Source organism: Pteronotus mesoamericanus, unplaced genomic scaffold, assembly GCF_021234165.1.
Source record: "Pteronotus mesoamericanus isolate MK-2021 breed Mesoamerican mustached bat unplaced genomic scaffold, CSHL_Meso_final scaffold_31, whole genome shotgun sequence".
In the NCBI taxonomy this organism is placed as follows: domain Eukaryota; kingdom Metazoa; phylum Chordata; class Mammalia; order Chiroptera; family Mormoopidae; genus Pteronotus; species Pteronotus mesoamericanus.
Window position 1 is genome coordinate 5,696,071 of NW_026555312.1, and position 16,735 is coordinate 5,712,805.

At 34.9% G+C, this 16,735-nt stretch overlaps 1 protein-coding gene across 1 annotated transcript in view; it reads left to right on the top strand.

Annotated features, from left to right (window-relative positions):
• The window catches only part of CCDC18 (coiled-coil domain containing 18), a 100,371-nt gene extending 84,262 nt beyond the window's left edge, over positions 1-16,109 (top strand). Inside the window, exons 27-28 of the mRNA XM_054592183.1 lie at positions 8,685-9,152; positions 15,972-16,109. Coding sequence (XP_054448158.1) covers positions 8,685-9,152; positions 15,972-16,109 — 606 coding nt within the window. The remainder of the gene's footprint in view (positions 1-8,684; positions 9,153-15,971) is intronic.
• The last annotated feature ends 626 nt before the right edge of the window (positions 16,110-16,735 follow it).

A 16,735-nucleotide genomic window follows, 5' to 3' on the forward strand; every position in this document is an offset into this window, starting at 1 on the left:
AGAGGTGGTGGGAGAAGGCTAACAGGGCTCCCATGGGTGGCACCTGGAGTTCCAGAGGGATATTTAAGTGGCTAGGAGTTCCCCATGAGTAGTGTGGGGTCTAAACCCCAATCTGGGCTCCCCAGCCTGCAGCACCAGAGCCTGAAAGGAACCCAGATAACATCCAGCTATGAAAAGCAGCAGCGTTTCTATTTGCAGGGAGAGACAACTGGAGATAGAGCGAGCCTCCTAAAGGGCCAACACACAAAATTTTGTTTGCAGCCACTTAACCCTGGGTTTAGGCAGAGGGAAGGCAGAGTGGACTAGAAACACTTGAGGAGAGCCTGGAGTTGGTGGCTCTGGGAAGAGAACTGCAGGAACAATCACCAGGATCCCTGTACTGAGTCATTCCCCATAGTGCAGAAGCCGTCTTTTTTAGACAGAGAGAGCACTCCCCTCTAAATGACATCAGCCTGAAGGGAAGCAAACCCCAACCTTCAGGAATTATTCTCCCCTATCCTCTGGAGCTTAAACTGGGTTGCTGATTACAGCCTGAGGATACACCACCAATTAGTTTAACAACTATGGTGGAAAATACAAAGCAGCCAAAATGGGAAGATAAAGAAACAGACCCCAGATGAAAGAACAAGAGAATTCTTCAGAACTGGATGAAATGGAGGCAAGCAATTTATCAGATAGAGAGTTTAGAGTAATGATTTTAAGGATACTCAACAACATGAAAAAATACATAGAAACCATAAAAAATGACCAGTCAAAAATAAAGAATGCAATTCCTGAAATAAATAATACACTGGAAAGAATAAACAGTAGGTTAAATGAAGCAGAGGATTGAATCAGTGATTTGGAAGAGAAGGTAGAAAAAAACAGGCCAATCAGCAAAAAGAAAAACGAATTTTTAAAAATGAAAGCTTAAGGAACATTTTGGACAACATGAAGCATAACAATGTCCATATCATGGAAATATCTGAAGGAGAAGAGTGAGCAAGGGATCGAGAACCTATTTGAAGGAATAATGACTGAAAACTTCCCTAATCTGGTGAAGGAAAAAGACACCCAAGTCCAGGAAGCAGAGAGTCCCAAATAAGTTGGACCCAAAGAGGACTACACTGAGGCGCATCATAATTATTGTATTATGCTCTGTATAATGTGCACACATGTTTTGGTGTGCATTATACCTGGGATTATTATTCCCATGATATGTAATCATTATACCCATGTATAATTGCGTCCTCATTTTTCCCTCAAAAATTTGGGCAAAAAAAGTATGCATTATAAATGGCAAAAAATGGAAAAATGACAGGGCTTAAAGACAAGGAGAGAATCCTAAAAGCTACAAGAGAAAAGGAGGTAATTACATTCAAGGGAGCACCAATTAAACTGTCTCTGATTTCTCAACAGAAACATTTAAGGCTAGAAGGGAGTGACATGAAATATTCAAGGTAGTGAAAAGCAAGGACCTACAGCCAAGGCTACTTTACCCAGCAAGGCTATCATTTAAAATCAAAGGAGAAATAAGGAGATTCTGAGACAAGAAAAAGCTAAAGGAGTTTGTTAACACCAAACCAGTACTGCAACAAATGTTAAAGGGCTTGCTTTAAGAAAAAGGAAGAGGGCGAGGGGGAGGAGCCTAACAATAAGATGGCACTAAATATGTATCTCTCAACAGTCACCTTAATGTAAATGGCTTAAATACTCCAATCAAAAGATATATAGTAGCTGAATGGATACAAAAAGAAGACCCATATATATGCTTCCTCCAAGAGACCCATCTCAGATCGAAAGATATATACAGACTAAAAGGTAAAAAGAGGGAAAAAGATATTTCATGCAAAGAGAAAAGAAAAAAAAGCTGATGTAGCAGTACTTATATCTGACAAAATAGACTTCAAAACCAAGGCTATAGTAAGAGATGAAGAAGGACACTACATAATGACAAAGGGAACAATCCAACAAGAGGCTATAACCCTAGTAAACATTTATGCACCCAACATAGGAGCACCTAAATATGTGAAGCAAATCCTGATGGACATAAAGGGAGAGATTGACAGAAATACAGTCATAGTTGGGGATTTAAGCATCCCATTGACCTAAACAGATCTTCCAGGCAGAAAATCAACAAGGAGACAGCGGCCTTAAATTAGATCAAATATATTTCATTGATATCTTCAGAGCATGTCACCCCAAAGCAACAGAATATACGTACTTTTAAAGTGCACATGGAACATTTTCTAGGATAGACCACATGTTAGGACACAAAACAAATCTCAATATATTTAATATGATTGAAATCATATCAAGCACCTTCTCTGACCACAGTGCTATGAAGCTAAAAATCAGTCACAAGAAGAACACTGAAAAACATGCAAAGATGTGGAGCATGTTATTACACAATGAATGGGTCAACAATGAGATCAAGGAAGAAATCAAGAGATACCTTGAAACAAGTGAAAATGAGGACAGAACAATCCAAAATCTGTGCAACACAGGTAAAGCATTTATAAGGGAAATTTATAGCTTTACAGGTCAATAGCAAACAAACAAACAAACAAACAAAAACCAAGAAAAAACTTTTAAAAACTTTCTAAATTTACCCTTAAAGGAACTTGAAAAAGAATAACAAAGCCCAAAGTGAGTAGTAGAAAGGAAGATCAGAACAAAAATAAAGGAAATTAAAGTCTAAAAAACTGATACAAAGGATCAATGAATCCAAGAGCTGGTTCTTTGAAAGATAACAAGATTGACAAACCTTTAATCAAACTCATCAAGAAAAAAAAGAGGACACAAATAAATACAGTCAGAAATGAAAGAGGAGAAATAACAGACACCAAGGAAATACAAAGGATTGTAAGAAAATATTATGAACAACTGCATGCCAACAAACTGGTCAAACTGGACCAAATGCATAAATTCCTAGAAACATACAATCTTCCAAAACTAAATCAGGAAGAATCAGAGAATCTGGATAGACAGATTACACCTAGTGAAATTGAAGTAGTAATAAAAATATTCCCAACAAAAACAACGACAACAACAACAAAAAAAAGGCCTGGACTGGATGGCTTCACAGATGAATTTTACCTAACATTGCAAGAAAAACTAGCACGTCTACTAATCAAACTATTTCAGAAAATTCGAGAGGAGAGAAGGCTTCCAAGCTCACTATATGAATCCAGAATGATCCTAATTCCAAAACCATGTAAAAAAAAAAAAAAACACTACAAAAAAAGAAAATCATAGACCATTATCCGTTATGAATATAGATGTTAAAATCCTCAGCAAAATATAAGCAAACTGAATACAACAATGCACCAAAAAGATCATACACTATGATCAATTGGGATTTATTCCAGGAATTCAAGATTGGTACAACATTCACAAATCAATAAATGTGATAGGCCACATAAACAAAATGAAGGATAAAAACCACATGATCATGTCAATAGGTGCAGAAAAAGCATTTGATAAAATCCAGCACCCATTTATGATAAAAACTCTCAACAAAGTGCAATTAGAGGTAACATACATGAACATAAGAAAGGCCATATAGGACAAACCCACTGCCAGCATCATACTCAATGGGCAAAAACTAAAAATGTTCCTCTTAAGATAGGGAACAAGACAGGAAAGTCTGCTTTCATCTCTCTTATTCAACAGGAAGTCCTAGTCACAGCAATCAGACAAGAAGAAGAAATAAGAGGCATCCAAACTGGGAAGAAGTAAAACAGTCTTTATTTGCAGATGACATGATAATGTACATAAAGAACACCAAAGATTTTACCAAGAAACTACTAGAACTGATAAATGAATTCAGCCAAGAAGGAGGATACAAAATTAATATCCAGAAATCAGTTGCATTTCTAAAAGAATAAAATACCTACAAATAAACCTAACCAGGGATGTGAAAGACTTGTATTCACAAAATTACAAAACACTGAAGAAAGAAATTGAAGAAGATACAAACAAACGGAAGTGCACACCATGTTCATGGATAGGAAGAATTAACATCATTAAAATATCCATACTACCCAAAGCAATCTTATAGATTCAGTGCCATTTCTATCAAAATTTCAATGACATATTTCACAGAAGTAGAACAGATATTTCAGAAACTTATATGGAACCACAAAGGGCCCCACATAGCAACAGCAATCCTGAGAAAGAACAACAAAGTTGGAGGAGTCATGCTACCTAATGTCAAATTATACTATAAGGCCACAGTAATCACAATATGACACTGGCATAAAACAGATACATAGATCAACGGAACGGAATAGAGAGTCCAGAGATAAACCCACACCTTTATAGTCAATTAATATTTGACAGAGGAAGCAAGCACATACAGTGGGCCAAGATAGTTTATTCAGTAGATGTTGTTGGGAATATTGGACAGATACGTGCAGAAATATAAAAAAAGACCACCTTGTTACACCACACACAAGAATAAAATCAAAATGTATCAGACCTAAATGTTAGACCCCCAAACCATAAAAATCATAGAAGAAAATATAGGCAGCAAAATCTCAGACATTGCTCATACCAATATTTTATTGGATATAGTTCCCCAGGAAAGGTAAACAAAAGAAAAAAATTAAAAAATGGGCCCGTATCAAATTATAGATATAGTTGGGGGGGGTGTGTGTGTATACCAACTATATATATATTTTTTATATATTTTGTTCTTTATGTACAGTATCATGTCTATATATATACCAACTATAAAAAGGTTTTGCACAGCAAAGGAAATCTTCAACAAAATAAAAAGACAACCTACAGAATAGGAGAACATATTCACCAATATATCTGATAATGTTAGTATTCAAAATTTATAAAGAACTTACATAACTCAACACCAAAAAAACAAGCAACCCAATTAAAAAGTGGGCAAAGGACCTGAATAGATACTTATCCAAAAAGGACATACAGATGGCCAATAGACATATGAGAAAATGCTCAATGTCACTAATAATCAGAAAAATGTAAATTAAAACCACAATGAGATACCACATAAGAACTTAAAAATCTATAAATATTACCTGAAAACCTAGTTTTTGCAGCCTATGTGCTAAATATCTGTGATCAGATTCAGCTGCTGCTTCACTTCTTCTTCCAGTGCAAAGAATTTTTCCTGAGGACTAAATTGTAGCTGTTTCTCTAGGTTTTCTAAGCTTTATTAATACTTTTTCAACATTACGCTTGTAAATTACATTTACTCCCTCCAAAGCAATCTTTCTTAAGTTGAAGTGGCAACTTGTTCTGAGCACCTCTTCTTTAGTCATCTGCCCCTGCTCACCCCTCCCACAGCCCACCAGGCTCCGCATCTGGCACTCAGGCCACCTAGTTGTCCACACTCCTGCACCTCCAGCCCAGAATTGCCTATCCCAGTATAGTTTTGATTTTCATTTCCTTGAACACCTTTCTGTGTTCCAGTTGGCTATTTGTATGTCTGTGGAAAAATGTGTATCTACGTATCTATTGAGTTCCTCTACCTGTTTTTAAATGGGATTGTTTGATTTTTGCTGAAGAGTTGTGTAAGTCTTTTATGTATTTTGGTAAGCAATCACTTATCAGTTATATGACTTACAAATATTTTCTCCCATTCTGTAGTTTACTTGTTCATTTTAAAATTTATTTTTTAATGAACAGCGGTTGGTTTTTAACATTTTTAAAGTTACTTATTTTAGAGAGAGGAAGGAAGAGAGAGAGAAAAACATCTATTTGTTGTTCCACTTACTTATATTCATTGGTTAATTTTTGTATGTGCCCTAACCAGGAATTGAATTTACAACCTTGGTGTATTGATTGGGATGATACTCTAACCAGTTGAGCTACCTGACGAACACAGTTTGCCTTTTCATTTTATTAATGGGTTTTGTTTTGTACAGAAGCTTTTCGAGTTTGATATATTCCCATTTGTTTATTTTTGCTTTTGTTGCCTTTGCTTTTGGTGTCAAATCCAAAATCATTGTCAAGCCCAATGTCAAGCAGCTTGCCCTCTTCTAGCTGCTTGTTTTCTTCTAGGAGTTTAATGGTATCAGGTCCTATATTAAAATCTTTAGCCTATATTGAGTTGATTTTTGTGTGTAGTGTAAGGTAGTGGTCAAGTTTCATTCTTTTATATGTGGCTGTCCAGTTGTCCCAAGATTATATATTGAAGAGACTATCCTTTCCCCACTGTTTATTCTTGGCTCTTTTGTCATTATTGGTTACATATGCATAGGTTTATTCCTGGGTTAACTATTCTGTTCCATTGATCTGTGTGTTTATTTCTATGTCAATGTTATGCTGTTTTTTGTGTTTTTTTTAAATTTTATTTTAATTTATTTTTTCAAATACATTTGTCTCTGCCTCCCCCCCACGACTTTCCCTTGCCCCCTCCCTCCTTCCCTCCCTCAGCTCTTCCCCTTTGGTTTTGTCCATGAGTCCTTGCTGTATGTTCCTTGACTGTAATATAGTTTGAAATCAGGACGTGGGATGCCTTCTTCTTTGTTTTTTCTCTACATTGCTTAAATTTTTTGGGTACTTTGTGCTTCCATATAAATTTTAGGGTTGTTGGTTTTATTTCTGTGGAAAATGCCATTGGAATTTTGATAGAGGTTGAATTGAATCTGTAGACTGCTGTAAGTAGTATGAACATTTTTACAATGTAATTTCTTCATATTTATGACCACATACTATGTTTCCATTTATTTGTGTCTTCATTACTTTCATCACTGTCTTATAGTTTCCATTGTACAGTTCTTTCTCCTCCTTGGTTTAATTTATTCATAGATATCTTATTCTTTTTGAAGTAATTATAGATGGGATTGTTTTCATAATTTCTTCTTCTTATAGTTTATTATTAATGTATAGAACTGCAACTGACATTTATATATTGATTTTGTATTCCTGCAACTTTACTGTATTTATTAGTTCTAAAAGTTTTTTGTTTGGTTCTTTACAGTTTTCTATATCATTTCTATTCCATATCATTTGAAAGCAGAGACCGTTTTACTTCTTTCTTTTCTATGTGAATACTTTTGTTTCTTCCTCTAGTTTAATTTTTCTGACTAGGACTTCAAATACTATGTTGAATAAAAGTTGCAAGGTCAACATGCTTATGGTTGTTCCTGATCTTAGAGGAAAAGCTTTCAGCTCTTCACTGTTGAGAATGATGTTAACTGTTGACTTGTCATATATGGCCCTTATTATGTTGAGATATTACTGTACCCACTTGTTGAGAGTTTTTATCATAAATGGATATTGAATCTTGTCAAATGCTCTTTCTTTATCGAGTGAAATGTTTATGTGATTTTTATCCTTCATTTTGTTAATGTGGTGTGTACCACATTGATTGTTTTGCAGATGTTGGACCAACTTTACATCCTTGGAATTAATCCCACTTGATCATGATATATGATTCTTTTAGTGTATTGTTGAAATTGATTGCTAATATTTTAAAAAGAATTTTTCATCTATGTTCACCAGTAGTTTTCTTTTCTGGTAGTATGATTGTCTGGTTTTGGTGTCAGTGTAATTCTGGCCTTGTAAAATGGATTTGAAAAAGTCCCCTTCTCTTCTGCTTTTTGGAAGTTTGTAAGAATAACTGGTATTCATTCTTCTTTAAATGTCCCTCTCTCTCGCCTTCCTTTCTCCTCTCTCTAAAATCAGTGAACATGTCCTCTGATGAAGATTAAAAAAAAATTCCCACATAACTCTATAGCTACTTTATTAATTATAATAATAAGAATGTGAATACAAGACTTACTACAAAAAAATGGCACTCAAGCCACTTACAAAGTTAATCTAGATAAAGTAGTATAAAGACATTAAAGAATTGAAATATATGATAAACTTTCATATTGTAATGTACACTGTGATTATGACAGTTATAAAGTGTTTTGAGAAAAATAGAAAGTATCAGATTAAAAGTAGGTGATTTAGAAATTTATCTCTTATGGATACTCATAAGAAAAGGAGAGTATATTTGAACAGGAGACTACTACACATATTATTTGATTTTTAAAATTAAAATGTCTTCACTTTCTTAGGCAGTATGATTTTTCAGTGTAGGCAGTTCTCATTTTTAGGATTCCCACATTGGGTCAGAAGACCCAAATGAAGGCCATAAAAAATAATAGAAATGAGTTTATTTAATAAGGATTGATTTAATATTATTATTCACTTTCTTCGAGGTTTTTCTTTGAAATATGTCTAGCATAATAAAGCTTCCTTGTAGTAAGGACATATAAAGCAGAGTAGTAGCTAATATACACTTACATCCTAATAGAAATTCTGAAGGGAGTTGGGTTTTGTGTGTGTGTGCGTGCGTGTGTGTATGTCTGTGTGTGTATACATTAGATGAACAAAAGTGTATCTTTACACTTTTGTAGAGAAATTTTTAGAGGTAAGATTTTAGTATTGACTAGAAAATGATAGTAACCATTGACATGAAGAAGAAAAAAAATCTTTAAGGGAAATCTAGTTTTCATGGAATTCCTTAGTATGGTTCAGACATATTTCAAGTGAAATTATGTAACTGTCCAAAATGAAGAGTTGAAACAGAGCTGGGAAAACCCTGATGAGTTGTTTTGAAAGGAATTCCTATATACTGGGATCGAGGTTGACTTAGACAAATGAGAAGTCTGTGATTTTCTAAGTAATTCACTTAAAGTGTATTGAGGACTTGTGTACTAATTTTTCTACAGGAATCAGAATTAACCAGATTACAAGCCAGAATTTCTGGACACGAAAAGGCAGACGACATCAAATTTCTACCAGCTCCATTTTCACCTCCAATAGCAATTATTCCTGGCATTCAAGATCCAAAATTTGCTAAATATGCTCACACAGCGTTTTTCAAGTCTAGAAAACTACGTCGCTCTATTAGTGCCAGTGACCTTAGTTTTAAAACTCGTGGTGATGAAGATCTTTCTGAAGAATTACTACAGGACTTAAAAAAAATGCAATTAGAACAACCTTCAGCATTAGAAGAAAGCCAAAAGGAACTGACTTACACCCAGTCAGACTCATTTAAACCTCTCACATACGACCTAGAAGATGACAGCTCTGAGAATAATGACTTCAGTACTCTTAGTGGAATGCTGAGATACATAAACAAAGAAGTGAGACTATTAAAAAAGTCTTCTATGCAAACAGGTGCTGGTTTAACTCAGGTATGTATTTCATACATTAGGAGTTATAACAATTTTTTTCTATTGAGTATCGTTTTATTACTTGTAGAAAATCCATGTATTTAAATGAAGCATGCCATTAGATGATGTACACAAATTTTGAAAGTATAAAAAAAATTCACTGTTAAGTTTGGAGTGCTTTTACAACAGACAAGTAGAGTTGAAAATTTAGCTTTGAAAAGTAACTTTTGTTATGATAGCCTACATCTTTGATTAAATATAGTCTCTATGTTTGATTAAAGAACTGATTCTTCCTAATGTTAGGAAAGTATTTTTAAATCTAGAATATTGAAAAATGTTTTTGGTGCTTGAAAATAAGTTTGTTTCTAGACTTCCTGCAAACCATTCTAGTAAAAATTAAAGCAACCTTTGTTTTGGTTGTAAACTTCCATAGTGGCTCAGAATATCTCATTCACATAGTTTGTCTGCTCCCATTATTCTTTGAGCATATCAGACTGTATGGACAACTTTATTCCTACTACACTCAACATTGTGTATAAGCATTTAATCTATAGTTTGCATATGGAAATAAAGAATCTCTTTTAGCCCTGGCTGGTGTGGCTCAGTGGACTGAGCACCGGCCTGTGAACCAAAGGGCTGCTGGTTCGATTCCCAGTCAGGGCACGTGTCTGGGTTGTGGGCCAGGTCCCTGGGGGGTGGGGCATGGGAGAGGCGACCACACATTGATGCTTCTCTCCCTTTCCTTCTCCCTCCCTTCCTCTCTCTAAAAAAGTTAAAAAAAAATCCCTTCTAGGTATGTTACCTTTTTTTTTAAGTGCTTATTTGCCTCCTTTTAAAACACATTAAAATAGGTTTGGTGGCCTAAACAATTTAAAAAGTATTTTCAGAATGGATCCAAGACAAAAACTGTTGGAGTTTCTTTTTTATTTCTTCATATTCCTTCCTTACATTAAAAAAGAGCTTAATTTACTATTCATAAGTAAAAAACTATATAAATATAATATTGTGAGTAAAACAAAATTATACATATAAAATTGTGATATAATGAGACAATCTTCTATAAAGCCTGATAAAATTTGTTTTCATCTAGCCTTTAAAATTACAATTGTGTTTATTGTATATCATTTATTTATTTTTTAAAAGGTTTTACTTATTTATTCTTTTACAGAGACGGGAAAGGAGGGAGAAAGAAAAGGAGAGAAACATTAATGTGTGGTTGCCTCTCGCATGCCCCCTTCTGGGGACCTGGCCCACAACCCAAGCGTGTGCCCTGACTGGGAATTGAACCGGCGACCCTTTGGTTCTCAGTCTGGCACTCAATCCGCTGAGCCACCCCAGCCAGGGATGTATATTATTTATTTAGTCATTCGATTACTTTATAATTTAATGAGTATCTACTCATATAGTCAAGCACTGGGATTATAGAAAAAAATAAAAATTACCGAGAACCTATCTAAACAGAACTTAGATTTTAGTGGGGAGACTACCAGTAAACAAGTAAAGAAACATATGTTCCGCTCTGTCTGGTGTGGCTCAGTGGATATGGTAACTCTATTCTTAATTTTTTGAGAAACCTCAATCCAGTTTTCCATAGTGGCTGTACCACTTTACATTCTCACCAGCAGTAAATATGAGGGTTCCTTTTTCTCCACAGCCTCTTCGTCACTTGTTATTACTTGTCTTGTTAACAGCTATTCTAATAGGTGTGAGGTGGTACCTCATTGTAGTTTTGATTGCATTATCCTAATAGCTAGTGAAGTTGAACATCTTTTCATGTATCTGTTGACCATTTGTGCGTCTTTTTGGGAGAAGTGTCTGTTCAGGTCCTCTGCCCAGTTTTTAAATGGATTTTTTGTTGTTGTTGTGTTGTATCAGTTCTTTATATATTTTGGATAACCCTTAATTGGAAGTGTTGTTTGCAAATATCTTCTCCCATTTGGTTGATTACCTTTTCGTTTTGTTGATGGTTTCTTTTGCTGTGCTGAAGCTTCTTAGATTGATATAGTCCCATTCATTTATTTTTGCTTTTACTTTCCTTGCCTTTGAGGTCAAATTCATAAAATCCTCTCTTAAGATCAAATTTCATAAGTTTAGTACCTGTTTTCTTCTATGTAATTTATTGTTTCAGGTCTTGTATTTAGCTCTTTGATCCATTTTGAGTTAATTTTTATATATGGTGACAAATAGCAGTCTAGGTTTATTCTTTTGCCATGTGGCTTTCCAATTCTCCCAGCACTATTTATTGAAGAAGCTTTCTTTCCTGCTCTGTATGTTTTAGCATCCTTTGTCAAAAATTGTTTGCCCATACACCTGTGGGGTCTCAATTCTGTTCCATTGTTCCGTGTCTGTTTTGTACCAGTACCAAGCTGTTTTGATTACTGTTGTTACAGTATAATTTGAAGTCAGAGAGAGTGATTCCTCCGGCTTTGTTCTATTTTTTAGGATTACTTTGGCTGTTCAGGATATTTTGTGGTTCCATACAAATCTGAGGATTTTTTTTCTATTTCTTTTAAAAATGCCATTATGATTTTGATGGGGATTGCATTAAATCTGTATATTGCTTTGGTAGTATGACCATTTTAGCTATGTTGATTCTTACAGTCCATGAACACAAAATACCTTTCCATTTCTTTGTACCTTCTTCACTTTCTTTTAATAATGCCTTGAATTTTCAATATATAGATCCCCACATCCTTTGTTAAGTTTATTCCTAGGTATTTTATTTTTTGTTGCAATTGCAAAAAAAATTTTTTTTCATTTCCCTTTCTGAAATTTTATTGTTAGTATATAGGAATGCAGTAGATTTTTGTACATTTATTTTGTATCCTGCCACTTTATTGTATTTGTTTATTGTTTTTAATAGTTTTTTGATGGAGTCTTTAGGGTTTTCTCTATGAAGAATCATGTCACCTGGAAAAAGTGATAATTTTACTTGTTGATTCCCAATTTGGATGCATATTATTTCTTTCGCTTGCCTGATTGCTCTGGTTAGGATTTTCAGGACTATGTTAAATAATAGGGGTGAGAGTGAGCATTCTTGTTTTGTTCCTGATCTTAGTAGAGGAAAAGTTTTCCATTTTTCACCATTGCTTAGGATATTAGCTGAGAGTTTGTCATATATGGCCTTTATTATGTTGAGGTACTGTTCTTCTATAACCATTTTATCAAGTATTTTAATTATAAATGGATGCTGTATCTTGTCAAATGCTTTTTCTGCATCTATTGATATGATCATATGATTTTATCTTTTATTTTGTTAATGTAGTATATCTCACTGATTGATTTGCACATATTGAACTATCCTGTGCCCCTGGAATGAATCCAACTTGATTGTGATAATCTTTTTAATGAATTGTTATATTTGATTTGCTAGTATTTTGTTTAGGATTTTTGCATCTGTATTCATAAGAGATATTGGTGTGTAGTTTTCTGTGTGTTATCCTTGCCAATATTGGGTTCAGGGTAATGTTTGCCTCATAAAATGTGTTAGTAGGTATTGTCTCTTGAATTTTTTGAAAGAGTTTGAGAAGGATACATATTTAATCTTGACTGTCTGGTAGAATTTACTAGTGAAGCCATCTGGTCCTGGGCTTTTACTTTTGGGGATATTTTTGATGATTGTTTCAATTTTCTTTTTTTTTACTTTAAAATTTTTACTTATTTATTTTTAGAAAGAGAGGAAGAGAAACGATGTACAAGAGAAACAACATTGGTTACCTCTCTCATACTCCCAACTAGGGGCTTGGCCCGCAACCTAGACATGTGCCCTGACTGGGAATCGGACTCGCAACCATTTGGTCTGCAGACCAGCACTCATTCCACTGAGCCACACCAGCCAGGGCTGTTTCAATTTTCTTACTGTTGGTTGGTCTATTTAAATGTTCTAGTTCTTTGTGATTCAGTCTAGGAAGGTTATATGTTTCTAAGAACTTGTCCATTTCTTCTAGGTTATTGAATTAGGTGGCATATAGTCTTCTGTAGCATTCACATATGATCCTTTGTATTTCTGTAGTGTCTATCGTAACTTCTCTTTCATTTCTGATTTTGTTTAAGTCTTTTTTCTTTAGTGAGTCTAGCCAGAGGTTTGTCAGTTTTACTAATCTTTTCAAAGAACTAGCTATCTGTTGCATTAATTTTTTGTATTGTGTTTGTTCTCTATTTCATTTAATTAATTCTGCTCTAAAATATTTTGTTTCTGCTGATTTGGGCTGCATTTGTTGTTTTTTTAGTTTTTTAAGATGTCTTGTTAGGTTTTTTATTTAGGATTTTTCTTGTTTCTTGAGATAGGCCTGTAATGATATAAACTTTCCTCTTATTACCACGTTTGCTGCATTGCAAAAGTTCTGATATGTTATGATATTGTCATTCTCATTTGTCTCTATGTATCTTTTGATCTCTTCTTTATATTTCTTGTTTGACCTAGTACCATGTTTTCTTATCAGCATTTTTTTTCATTGCCACATATTGGTGGTTTTTCCTGTTTCTTTTTGCAATTGATTTTCAATTTTAAAGAATTGTGGTCACAGAATATGTGATATGTTTTTAATCTTCTTAAATTTGTTCAGGTTAGTTTTTTTCCCAACATACTGTCTGTTCCTTGAGAATGTCCATGTGTACTAGAGAAGAATGTATAATCTGATATTCTGGGATGAAAAGCTTTGTAAATGTCAGTTATGTCCATTTGGTCTAATGTATCATTTAAACCCAATATTTTCTTATTGATTTTCTGATTGGATGATTTATCTGTAGCTGTCAATGGATATTTAAGTCCCTTAATATAGTTGTGTTTTTGTCAGTTTCTCCCTTTAGTTCCGTTAGTAATTGCTTTATGTATTTTTGTGTTCCCTAATTTGATATTTATATGTCGATAAGTGATAGATCTTCTTAATGTATTATCCCCTTTATCATTATAAAATGTCCATTTTTGTCTCTTGTTTCCTTTTTAAATTTTGAAATCTATTTTGTCAGGTATAAGTATGGCTACATCTACTTTTCTTTATTTTCTTTAAAAAATTTTATTCTTCAATTACAGTTTACATTAATATTACATTACTATCTGTTTTCTGTATGCCATTTGCTTGGAGAATAATTTTTCACCTTTTTACTTTGAGTCTGTATTTGTCCTTGCAGCTGAGATATGTCTTCTGAAGCCTGCATATGGTAGGGTTTTTTTTTTTGATGCAATCTTTTACTCTGTGCCTTTTAATTGGTTAGTTCAGTCCATTTACTTTTATGGTGATTATTGATGTATGAGGATTTCCTATAGTCATTTTATCTTTTGTTTTCAGGTAACTCTCTGTCTCCATTATTTCTTTTCCCTTGTGTTTCTGTCTGTAATTTTGTTTGGTGATATTCTATCATTTTTTCCTCTGTTTCCTCTTTTTTATGTTACGTGCCTCAGTTCCAGATTTTTTTTTGTTTGTGGTTACAATTAGGTATTAGGTTTATGCAAAAAAAGTTTTACACTTACAATAGTTACTTTTCTTTTGAATGCATCTTATCTCCTTTCCCTTTTGCAAATTCAGACGTTTACTCCCTCCCTTTTTATGTTTTTGTCATAAATTATCCCTATTTATGCTGTGAGTTCATTTCCAAATTGCAGTAGCTATTTTCTTCTCTTTTTTAAATGTTTTTACCCCCTTTAACCTTTATGTTATGTTTAAGTGTATAATGCCCTATTCTGAATAAGGGTTGTAATTTCCTGCTTCTGTCTGTCTGTAAGTTATCTTACTCATAGTTTTGTGTCCTTTTGTCTTTGTTTTGGTAGAGTAACCCTCTTTAGTATTTCCTACAATATAGGTCTTGTGGTGGTAAATTCCCTCAGCTTCTCTCTGTCTGGGAAAGTCTTTATTTCTCCCTCATATCTAAAGGATCTTGCTGGATATATTATTCTTGGCTTATAATTTCTCTTTTTCAGTGGTTTAAATATTTGATTCCTCTCCTAGCTTGTAGAGTTTCTGCTTAAAAATCCAGTGATAATCTAATGAGATTTCCTTTATTAGATTACTGTCCTTTTCTCCTTGGCTGCCTTGAGAATTCTTTTTTTGTCCTTAACTTTTGACATTTTTGAGGTAATGTGCCTTGGAGAAGGCCTTTTTGGATTGAGATGATTTTGTGTTCTACTTGCTTTCTGGATTTGAGCCTCCAGCTCTTTTCGTAGGTTTGGGACGGTCTCGTCAGCTATTTGTTCTCTGTGCCCTTCTCCCTCTCTTCTCCTTCTGCTATAGCCATTATTCTTATATTGCTGTTTCTGATGGAGTTAGTTCTCATAGAGTTCTTTCATTATTTTTCTCTCTCGTCTCTCTCTTCTTCTATCTATGTCATTTCTAGATTTTTATCTTCAGCATCACTAATTCTTTCCTCCATCTGGTCAGCTGTATATTCCTAAGCTCACTAACTCATTCTTAATCTCTTTTATTGAGATCTTTAGCTCCAGAATTTCTATTTGGTTCTTTTTTTAAAGTTTCAGTCTCTTTGGTAAAGTACTCCTTGTGTTCATTTGTTTTATTTCTGAATTTATTAAATTGCCTGTCTGTTTTCTTGTTATCTTGTTGAGTTTTTTTGGAACTGCAGTCTTGAATTCTCTTTCACTTAAATCATATATTTCCATGTCTTTAAGTTTATCTTCCTAGAGATTTTACAATTTTTCTTTCTGAGCTATCTTGTTACCGTGGTTATGCATGGTGTTTGATGGATTCCTTCTCTGTCTAGGCATCTTTGAGAATAAAATATGCTTTTTTCAAAAAAAAAAAAAAAGAGTGGCACTTCTATATTTAGTAGGTTGATAAGAAGTCCTTCTCTTGTTTTCTAGTAGATGGCCCTGAAGCACATGTTTTTTAGATTCTTTTGCACTGTTCTGGCTTCTTGGATCTCTGTGGGGGCATTGGAAAATGCCCTGTACTCCCTGAAGAGGCCTCCTCTGTAACCATGTTGCCTCCATCTCATGGCACCACCCCCATGGGGAAATGTGGTCAGTGATGGGGTTCTGAGCTCATGAAATCACAGTGCTATCAGCTGCAAACAGATGCTGCTGGCAGTGTTGCACTGCTGGGTATCCCAAATGTCTTCACTGTACTCAGCCTTGATGGGTGGGGGTTAGGTGAGCTGGGAGAGGCTGATTGGTGCATTCATGGCTTTGTTCTCTTCCCAGTAATAGCAACTGCCAGACCTCAGCTGACTCACCTCTGTATCTCCACCCCTGTCACTGGGATTAACTGCAGCGTGTGCTTGCCACTCAGAGAAAAATGCTTCTGCCTCTCCAGTTCTCAGGGCTACAGATAATGTGCTCTGTAGCTCCACACTCACTGCCACAGCTTCTTCTGGGGCCTGCTGCTTACTCTGGAGGTGAGGGGAGATGACCAAGCTCATGGCTTTGTTTCTCTGCTGTCAGTGATGGCCACCAGACAACCATGGTTGCATCTCTGTGCTTGGTTTTAGCTCTGGTCACTGGGTTAAGCTGCAGCACATACCAACCACTCAGGCAGGAATGCTCATTGTATCTCTCTGCTCCTTGGGGTTGCAGGAGGTGCAGGTGGCAATTAGATTCTTCTCCTCTCCCGACACCCACAGTGAGCTCGGAGCTGCTTCTGTGGCACCCACCTTCA